This window comes from Dendronephthya gigantea, unplaced genomic scaffold (genome assembly GCF_004324835.1).
Source record: "Dendronephthya gigantea isolate DGI-Jeju-01 unplaced genomic scaffold, DenGig_1.0 000657F, whole genome shotgun sequence".
Lineage (NCBI taxonomy): Eukaryota > Metazoa > Cnidaria > Anthozoa > Malacalcyonacea > Nephtheidae > Dendronephthya > Dendronephthya gigantea.
Window position 1 is genome coordinate 15,001 of NW_021163667.1, and position 10,881 is coordinate 25,881.

A 10,881-nucleotide genomic window follows, 5' to 3' on the forward strand; every position below is an offset into this window, starting at 1 on the left:
TATATATATATATATATATATCTGCGGCCAACGTTTTTGCAAACGGGTGTATATATATATATATATATTTATTATCGTTCTAGTTACGCCACTAGTGTTGAAAGACAGTAGATTACTTATTCCAACATCATGCTACGTGACATATGATCTATTTATTTATTGACATTTCTATTTTGCAATTTAATCATGATATATCATGATAGCTATATATGAAATGAAATAAGAAGTCGGGCGTGTATGACACTTTGCTCTAGCTGTTTGACAACGTATATAATTATCTTTTCGGATAAACCTATCTGACGACTTTCAAATATTTCATGCGTAAACAAAAGTTTATCGTACCTTTGGAGGGGCTTTGTGACAACTTAAGCTTCGGGTTACTTGTTGGAATTGATTTCGAAGATATCTATGTAAAAAAAGACTTGTGTCGTATTTACTTGTGCCGTTGTTTTATTTTTCGGGATTATTCGTTCCAAGCAAAAAATTGTTGATCTGGTTTGAAGTAACAAAAATTTAAGGAAAAAAATGATCTCGTTATAGTCTAACCTTTTTGATCATATAAAGATGTTTGAACTCGCGATTTCTCGTACTTTCATCATCGTCAGATGTGTCTTGAAGGGTTTTGCTGTTGAGCTCACATCGACCTTTACCGGCTCCAGAGGTTTTGTAGTTTACTGACACACATGATTCATGAGCAACGCAGTGCCTACTGCATTCTAATTCAGTTCCTGCATGTTTAGTTTCGATGACATGATTCGCTAAATATTTGCCATCAATTCTGCGAAAGAAGGCCTCGGCGACTGAGCATTCACCCGGCTGGAGTATCCTTGAGATGAAAACTAAAGCACAAATGCTTAATAAGACAGCCATTTTCAATTTGAACATATTGCTCTTCCTTTCGTATTTTAAACGTAAGAAACATTTCCGGGTGGGAGTTTAAGAGAATTAGAAATAATCAGCGAGAGCTTTACTACGTCATTTCGAGTTCTCTTAAACTCCCACAAGTGTTTCTATAACTGTGTAGAATCACAGCAAAAAATGTTTCTATTTTTTTTAGAGTACAACTCAGTAAAAAGACTTATAATTTTCATTACATTACTTCGCTAGTCATTTTCGGCGGAAAAAGTCAACAGTTATAGAAACACTCTTTTCTACCATTATATAGAATCAGCGCTTCTCGACCAATCAGCACGCGCATACTATAAGTGTTATATTGTAAATAGTTTATTAGTCATGTAAATAATCATCTTATATTTAATAATCTCACACATGATTGAAGGCATAATAACGGATAAGAATCATTTTGCATAGTCAATTTTCATAGAAATTATTTTTTTATATGTCTTAATGCTCCTTTATGTGCATGAATTAACTCGACGTAGTACGTTTTAGGATCAGTCAGGTAGCGTACATCGAAAGTTGGTTGAAATTTCTAGGATGAGAATGTTGCGTGACTCAACTTACAACTCATCTTGCATGTTTACATAAATTCTTAATGGCGGACAAATTACTTAAGTTGATATATTGAATAACAATGCAGGATAGTATACATTTGTCAAAGAGATTGATTAATAATAATTATAACATTTTTTGAAACCTTTTCAAGTATGCCGACCTCCGGTTTTACCTTCCAATACGTGGGGAAATTTTCAGTTGCGTAAAATTTTCCGTTTAAGCTTATAATTAAAAATGTACTTGAGTATGCGGCGTTTTGGTGTCATTTTAATAATTGACTGTCCATGTGAATATGCATATTGTATGTGTGACTTCACTTACAAGGCCTCATGCATCTACAAGATTAACGAAAGATAGCCCGAATTTTACAAAATGTGTAATAATAACACCGACTGAATTGAATCACAGAGTAAGCCTTGTGTAAGTGTGGAAATTTTTAGTTAAAATTTTCCGTTTAAGTTTATAATTAAAATTGTACTTGAGTATGCGGCGTTTTGGTGTTATTTTAATAATTGACTGTCGAGAGGAAAATGCATGCTGTGTGACTTTACTTACAGCGTATCATGCAAAATTACATTATTCGCAGATGGCGGCTACAAGAAGATAAAACAATTTGTGGAAAAATAAAATATAGTAATCTAGGTTGCATGCATTTTTAGGCCATCTGAGCGACTATATGAGCTTAAGAATTTCTTTATTCACCATTTTCTCAGTTAAAACGTCATTAACGTTACCCATATATTATTGTAATTAAAAGTAGTCATGAAACGTAGTCAGAACAAGACGCCAAAACGAGACGCCTGTTCTGTGAGAGAGGAAAATGCATGCTGTGTGACTCTACTTACATCGCACATGCAAAATTACATTATTCGCAGATGGCGGCTACAAGAAGATAAAACAATTTGTGGAAAAATAAAATATAGTAATCTAGGTTGCATGCATTTTTAGGCCATCTGAGCGACTATATGAGCTTAAGAATTTCTTTATTCACCATTTTCTCAGTTAAAACGTCATTGACGTTACCCATTTATTATTGTAATTATAAAAGTAGTCATGAAACATAGTCAAAACAAGACGATAAAACAAGACGCCTGTTCTGGCGTTAACTCCAGCGTGCCGCACGCGTGCCATGCAGACTTCAATATAAAGCTTCTGAACATAAACAATACAGTTCATATTCATTTAGATGCCTTGCGAACTGAAATGTTGTTCGATCGCGACATTCAGAAGCGCATCGTACTTTAAAAAGTATAGAAATTCGTTGTGCAAAAATGTATAAATAAACCGCACGATACGTTCACTTTGTCTTGTTGTTTGGAATTCACGCTTATATTAAATCTTCAATCCTGTGCAAACTGCGAAGGCGTGTTAACGCGCCCATACACGACCACATCTTGTTTAAATAGCGAAATAGCAGCGATAAAAAAAGGACCAGAATCTACATGTATTAAATATATTCTGACCCCAATTAAATCTAAACTTAATCGAACAGCATCCATTTAATGGTTTATTTGTTCCTCTTTGAGGGATTACCGTATCATGCGAGAGAAATCAAATCGCGCATTGGAAAATTAGTCAGAGATTTCGAACTGTACTCGGTGCACCACAACTCTTCGGAGACAAACTGTGGCGTTGATAAATTCGGTCAGATACATTTTTCAAATACTAGTATATTTAGCGCCAAAACACACTTGAGACGACGAGAAGTAAAAACAAAACAAGAAAAAAAAAAACCTAGGCGAATTTTTAACTCCGTCGCTCTCGCCGGAGTAATTAGTTAACATTAAAGGCTTACACACAAAAAACAGGTGTGTAGAATTACACACCAAGGTGTGTTTAGATACACACAAAGAAAACACACCTTCGTGTGTAGGAAAACACACCTTCGCGTGTTAGGGAACACACCAATCTTTTGCACACCTTTCCTTTGCGCATTAAGGTGTGTAAAGAAGCACACCTTTTTAGGAAAAACACACCTTGGGGGGTTCGAAAGCACACCTTGACCGATCCAAGGAATACACCTTAGGTGTGTTAAGGAACACACCTAAGGTGACCGTGTGTTATACAACACACTTATTAACTGGATAAACTTAAAGTTGTTAACTGGGCATAAATAATACATTTGACATATCAAAGATCATAGACAATCAATCAGTGTTGTTTATATCGCTATTCGCTGTACCAACCTGTATATACAGATCAGTAACCTGCATCACGCGTGGTCACGCGTTCTTAATTACGGTCTTAACCAATAAGAAAGTTGCGAGGTGCAAAACCCACGCGCGCGAGATACAAACAGCTGTTTATTTACAATTCGGTTTGTATTTCTTTGCTCTGCTTTGACAACTGTGCTTCGAGAGAGTTTGAAGATTAAATTTTATTTATTGCGAAGGCCACTTTAAAATGAATTTATCACAGATGAACACACAAGAGCTTGTCGTTTTTTTAAAAGAAAAAAGTATATCAGAAGAGATTTGTTATTTACTTGAGGGTAAGATGTATTTCCGTGCTTTTCGAATAATTTATGTCAAGTTAATCGCTAATGGCCGACGAGTGTAATCAAATCATTGTCTGTTTTATCTATTTGTAGAGAATGAGATTGATGGTTCTACGTTAATGGACCTTGCAAATGATATAGACGAATTTAAGGCTGTTCTTCCAAAGTCTGGGCATAGATTGAAAGTGAAAAAAGTGCTTTCTGAGTCTAAAAATGCCAAGGACAACGAAGCGCACATGGATGCGAGCTTGATCACAGGAGATTCATCGAACCCACTCGACCAAACAGTCGAAAACGAGGAGGACTTGGTGAGTCTTAACATAATGTTTCAACTTTTTATAATATATTAAACTGTTCTTTCTAAGAATGAAGTGCCCGAATGACATGTGAATGTATTATTGGGGGGGGCGTCAGTAACATTTCGAAGGGCCATTATTATCTCTCATTTTAATACTGTTTATTTTTCACGTGTTACATAATAAATGACAGTTGTGACCGATTCAACTAATTGTCCCAGTGAGTTAATATTTGATAGACATGACTGCAGCATAATGCAGGTTTTTAAGAGTTTAAAAGTTGAAAACTTAGATCTTTTAGAATTTTTTAAAAACCAATTTTAAATTTTGGGAGTAAGTTTATCTGAAGAGTGAAGTCAGCTGGGCATATGATCATTTTGCATAGCCTATAAAAAGGCTAGATAATTAAACTTGTCAAGTCAAGTGTGCTCTGTATGCTAATCTTAAATGGAGAATATGTGGATGTACATTGTAAAGGGCTAATCCTAATATGCTTTAATTCATATTTTTAGGTGATCTTTGTTGATGGTGAAGATAATGTTGCCTCAGATGAGCAGGCCCTTATGAGCACCTCAAAAAGAAATCAAGAAAACACACCAACAAAACAATCAGAAGTTATTATCAATACCCCAGAAAGTTTGAAACGAAAGTATGGAAACTCCCCATTGCCTGATCCTTTACCTTTCCCTGACAACTTTTCTGTGGCTGTACAACAAGCGGTCAAGAATGGATCGGTTTTGCCTGTACGCCGGCAAATTGTAAATGATATTGGTTCGTTTTACTTGGGCATTACCAGCACTCCACAGCAAGGAGACTACAAAAGAATGGCACTTCTGACTTGTCAAAAGTTCCCTGAACTGAGAGATACAACTCCCTCAAATTATTGGGTAAGGCGTGTTATACAATTATATATCATATTGTCCCAGATTTCATTGGATTATATATTTAAGGGTTTCTCGCTTCTTACAAACATAAGAAAACTGTTTTCAGTTACCAGCTAGTAGATTAATTACCATTATAGTCCCATCAAGTAGCAATGCATTCTTTTGACTCCTTCTACTTGAGTATTCCATGTTGTCCAATAACATTCTAGGTGTTTTATGTACTCTATTACTGTTCACTGTTTTTATTGTGTGATGTTACCCACAAAATACTGAAGCGGTAATATACAATTGACAATAGGTTTTATTAACAATTAATGCTCTCTTTTTGTCAGGCTAAACTGTTCTATATATTCTGATAAAATAATTTTGTTTTTACAGCTTTCTCTGCAAAAGCAGCTCAGCCAATTTTTTAGAAACGCTAGAAGAAAAAGCGCACCAAAGAGTGTTTCTTGTGAAAGTCCCAACACCAGCCATACTAATTCTGCCAAAAGGTTTAAATTGCTAAAAGACGACCCAGAGGCTCAGAAGAGAAATCTGAAGCTCTTAAAGAACAGCAAACCGGGTTCCATATCTAACGCAACCCACAAAAGCCTTGTGGAAGATACATTTATGGCCCGGCGAGATTTCATCAGAGAAACGGCAAGATCATCTTCCGAAGTGTTAGATATGTGCCCATATCTTGGGAAACAAGAACATGTGAGTAATTTGTATGCAACCTTTAATATTAGAACCAATTTTTAGAAACAAGGACCCCTGCAGGGAATTAGAAAATTGAATTAAATAAAGGTTGAATTGTTGTTTTGTCTAATATCTGGGTAATGACTAATGATTATGTCCAGTTATGATATCCAGTTATGTACCTGTTGTTATTAGTCACACTTGTATGGTTTTCAGCTTTTAACGTAAACTTGTATATATACAATATTTTTGTGATATCAATATTTTGGTTATAAAATACATTCCATGCACTTGATACTGATTTCCTTCAACATTTGTTTCATTCAGATAAGAGGTGAAGTGCGCCGTATTTTTCAAGAGGACGTTCTGGTTGGAGCAGTGGAGAGATTAACAGAGGCCTGCAGGTGTCTGGTCAGTCGAAAGAGTTCAAAGAACGCAGAACTAACTTCACAAGATGTCTTTGATGCTATCAAGCTGGTTGAGAGCAAGACGTCAAAGAAGCGTGTTACAAACGTTATTAAATTCAAAGATGTAAGTTACAAAATCTGTTTAAATATTCTTTTTCGTGAAAGCGTGCGTGTGCGTTCATATATTGCAAGTGAGACACAATGACTGATATACCTCGTCAAACAATTTCGCGCATTTTCTCATTGTAATTCTCTTTTTCTATATCATAGCCGTCAACGCCAATAGAGGATATGGTGAAGGACAAACTGGTCCACTTTAGAATCCTATGTATGGATCAACAGAAAGTATCAACCAGTTAATGATTATTGGGGAAAGTCAAGTCCTTTTGGAATGTCCCAGCACAAGCTTAATTCAAGCCCTAATCGACCTGATCTCGGCGTATTATGTGTACGACATAACCTATCCGGATGGTATGGCCGTTGTTATGTCTTTCCTGCAAGAAGTTGTTCTCAAGGCAAAGGACGATGTGTATAAAGGTACCAAGTACTCGGCCATGATGGCAGAAATAAATGACAAGCTTCGTGTCTAGATGCATGTATATATATGGAACAATTTAACTTTGTTAACTTAATTTTTGATAAAGTCTGCACGTGTATATAATAGGAACTTTAAATATAGCGATGTTAATGAATATTGTGTTTGTGTGCTTTCTTCCTCAGTCAAAAAGAAATTTAAAGCAATTCCAGATATTTGTTTGGAAAGGTGTGCAACTCTGTTAATTTGTGTGTTCTCCAGCACAGCTTTAGCTGTGTAATGAAACACACCATGGTGTGTATGAAAACACACCTTCTTTGAAAACACACCTTAGAACGTGTTAAAATTTGGACAAGCGGAAAACACATCTTTTGGTGTGTTTTTTGACACACCTTTTGGTGTGTTCTACACACCTTTTGGTGTGCACAAAAACACACCTAACTCTGTGTTTACACACCTTTCGACTTGCCAATTGCACATTTTATGGTGTGTTAAACACACCTTTAGGTGTGTCAGAAAACCCATCTTTAGGTGTGTTAAAATTTGGACATAAAAGGTGTGTAAATCTAACACACCTTTTTTTAGTGTGTAGTTGCCGTTTCAAAACTCAGTTAAAAACTGACCTTTCGCCAGCTAGTGTGGTGCGTTAACTTGATTGACTCTCACTTCGTTGCGTATTTCAGGATCATCTTGGGGAACGTCAGATATTTCGGTATCTTTGAGCAGAAAATCCAGACCGTTCCACCATAGTTGGTTTGCCGCCAGCTTTTGAGCACTCATTCCTCGTGAGGCTTCGTCAGCAGGATTCTGCTTCCCTGGGCTTTGTCTCTATTCATGCATCATGTAACGTCGCTTCGTTTATCTCCGCCATGCACACGATTGACCACGCGTATATATGTGTGGTAACGTTTCGTCCGATTTTTGATGTACTGAAGCGTAGTTTGAGCATCAGTCCAAAAGCACGACTCCTTGATTGCACATGTCAATTCCTTCTTGATCTCGCGGTGCACTTCGACGCCCATCTCTGCTTGGTTCATTGAGCAACGACTCAACATTAAATTCATCGGAATGTATAACGACATTTCACCTTTTTGTTAATTCTCTGCCGTTAGTTCCTATAACAAGGGAAAAAAATGTGCGTTCCCTTGGCGTCATACGAAGGTCAAGATTTATTTCAACTAAGCCCGCACGTTTGTTACGTACATACGCAATTAGCCTTTCTCAAGATGACGGATGTGCCGCTATTTTTGGGGTACTTTTTTACAAAACCGTGAGCGTAAGTTATCGTATAGGGCGACTGACTTTAATTTTAGGCTTAATTTTCAAATGGTCTTCGTCAGGAGAGTTAGTAAGGCCCTCAGGTCGAAACGTCGAGAAGTGTTTTGTCCATTTTAGGTAGTTGTTATACCACATTTGATGCTAAGTTGTTTGAAGACGCTGCCACGCTTCTCCCTGGTTATATTGAATAAGCGCACTATATGTACTGCATTGAAGACTTAAAGACGGTTTTATCCACTTCTGTTTCACAATTATGCAAGAAAGGCCCGGTTTGATTACACGGGAAGTCTGGATTGGTATATAAGCTAGTCAATTATGTAATACCCGGAAAGGCTTGAGCTGTATAAACTATTATGCTTAGGAGGATAATCGTGATACGGGATAAATATGATACGGGAAGCTTCAACTGGGGTGAACGTTCAAATATACTATATGTATATAAGTCATATTGTTTACCGCGCCCCGTAAAAATGTATGGCGGGATGGCTGGAGCGGTATAAAATTGATTCTTTATGACAGTAGTCATCTACTTGGCACGTGCAAGGGTATCCAGTCCCCCGCAATTCATTTCCTGATACGGGAAGCTTAAAACTGGTCTAAACGTTCAATTTTATGACATGTTTAAAAGGGGTATTGTTTACCGCGCTTCGTGAAGAAAACACTTAATTATTGGATGAGGTTGAGTGTGATATCGAGAATTATCGAACCGAAGTTTGCGTTATTCGCTTCTGCGGATAACGCAAACTGAGTTACAAAGTTACACTAACCTATATAGGTGTACGAGATGCTTTGATACTTATCAGCTCTGTGTTTTATCTTCGGTCTGCAGGGATGCGGAGCAGTTTTTATATTGGGGGGCCAAGCGAAGCTTAAAAAGTGAACCCTCGGGGGGTCCATACTTATCTATTTATATTTTTCCTGTAAACATTTCTCTGAAAACTAGCTACTAATGCATAGAAGGAACCCTAGAAATGCAAACAAACACCAGCGTACTAAAACGAACCGAACAAATCTTTATACCTGCAATGAATAATCATTGACTGTGAAGACGTTAACTTAAACTACAGCTTAGACATATGTAACAAAACAAATCCAAACAAATAAAATAAAATAGCCATCATAACGTAGCTCTAGAAAATTCCAAAGTCACACTATTTTTACTGAAGTTTTAAATCAAATTTCGAAATTGTAGCAAAGATCCTGCCCTGCGAATGTGCCAAAATTTGGTTTTCTGTTGTCGTTCTTTGATATGAAATACATTGGCTATGTCCACTAAATTTATACTTTCAGTTCGTGTTTTGTGGTCGTGCAGTATCGACAGATGATTAAATCTCTTTTGTGACACATTTGTCCTATACTCCTTAATCGTCGTGCCGTTAATGATCTTTCACCAGAACAATATTTTTTCATCAATATGAAAAAAAAAACAAGGAAGTTGTTCAGGAAGTTTGTTTCCAGAAATCACCAACGCAATATGTTAATTTTGTTCAAAGTAATTAATATATTCTGTCCTTTTTTTATATATATGAATTTAGTGTGTTTTTTTTAAATTGAAATTTTGTTCAAATAGTGAAAATACTTTATCTTTATACTACTTATCTATTATATAAAATATTGGCAACAATAATCAATGTAAACTATATTTACGATGTAATATATGTTCATTACAACAAGAAAATGCAGCAACAAAAAGGTGCAGCAATAACAAGGAGCCATTTGAAACTCAGGGTCTACTCTAAAACCACTTATATAAACGCCCGGCATATTTATATTTCTTTCTTACTCACCAGATTCAATTCCGCCTTATATTCCATAAAAACCAGGTTCATCCCCAAAAACCACAAATATTCTCTGGCTTGAGAGCGGAATCAGGCTTTCCTTCTCCGATTTTTGTCGTTGTTTTTCTATCTCTTCACATATCCTTTCGAGCCTCAACTTTCATCGCTCGCCACTTTTCCCTCAAGTCATTTGGCGTTCTTTTTGCCACACCAATTAAGTGCATTGACGCGGTCCGCCATCATTTGCCAAACTTCATTCTTCTTTTTGTTTGTTTTTCGTGTTTGAAAATTTCTCCCAAATGGTGTCAATATTTTTTTCAGTAAACTGTAGAATCTGCACGCATTCAGCAGCAGAAAATTTTGGCTTTCCCACTCTTTTTGCTGACTCCATCTTCGCTTTAAAATTTCCCGCTCTTCGGGCGCATAGCAACAGCTAGCAACCGCCGGGAATAACCGGTTTTAACCTATATAGGCTTGTCAAAATTGAGTTTATCCAGGGGATGGTTAAACGCGAGAATAAACGGGCTTCGTATAACCCAGTTTTATCACCTTTTTAACTATCAGCGGCATAAGAAATTTATACGGTGGATTGGACTAAACGCCGTTTAAGCTAAACGCCTTTCGAACAATCGGCCCCAGATTTAAAGGATTCCGGAGATTCTCATTCCGGGTTTTAAAGTTTCCGGAGATTCGCGTTCCTGGTTTTAAAGATAGCCGAAATTTGAATAATTGCCTTTGTAATTATCCTAAAATAAGATAACATGAATAATTCCCTCTTATTGCCGGAAAGCTTAAGATTGTTACCGATTAAACAATAAATAGATAACAATCATTAAAATTTTAATCACGAATACTTGGATCTGTAATATTCCATGTTAAAATACAGCAATGCGAGTAGTCTTGTATTTATCACATGTCTAGTTTAATGAATATTGTTTACATGTCTAGTTTAATGAATAATAGTTACAAAAACCACTGAATATTTTTATACAACAAAACAAGTTCTAACATCAATGTGATATGTTGACTGAAGTGTTCACATGACTTTATATGAGGGTAAATCTCATACGTGA

General features: G+C 36.4%; 1 protein-coding gene across 1 annotated transcript in view; it reads right to left on the reverse strand.

Annotated features, from left to right (window-relative positions):
• The window catches only part of LOC114544130 (neurexin-4-like), an 8,285-nt gene extending 7,539 nt beyond the window's left edge, over nucleotides 1-746 (reverse strand). Inside the window, exons 1-2 of the mRNA XM_028562853.1 lie at nucleotides 547-746; nucleotides 343-406 (exon numbers count right to left, since the gene is read on the reverse strand). Of these exons, the coding sequence (XP_028418654.1) occupies nucleotides 343-406; nucleotides 547-558 (76 nt within the window). The 5' untranslated portion in view covers nucleotides 559-746. The remainder of the gene's footprint in view (nucleotides 1-342; nucleotides 407-546) is intronic.
• Nucleotides 747-10,881: the final 10,135 nt, after the last annotated feature.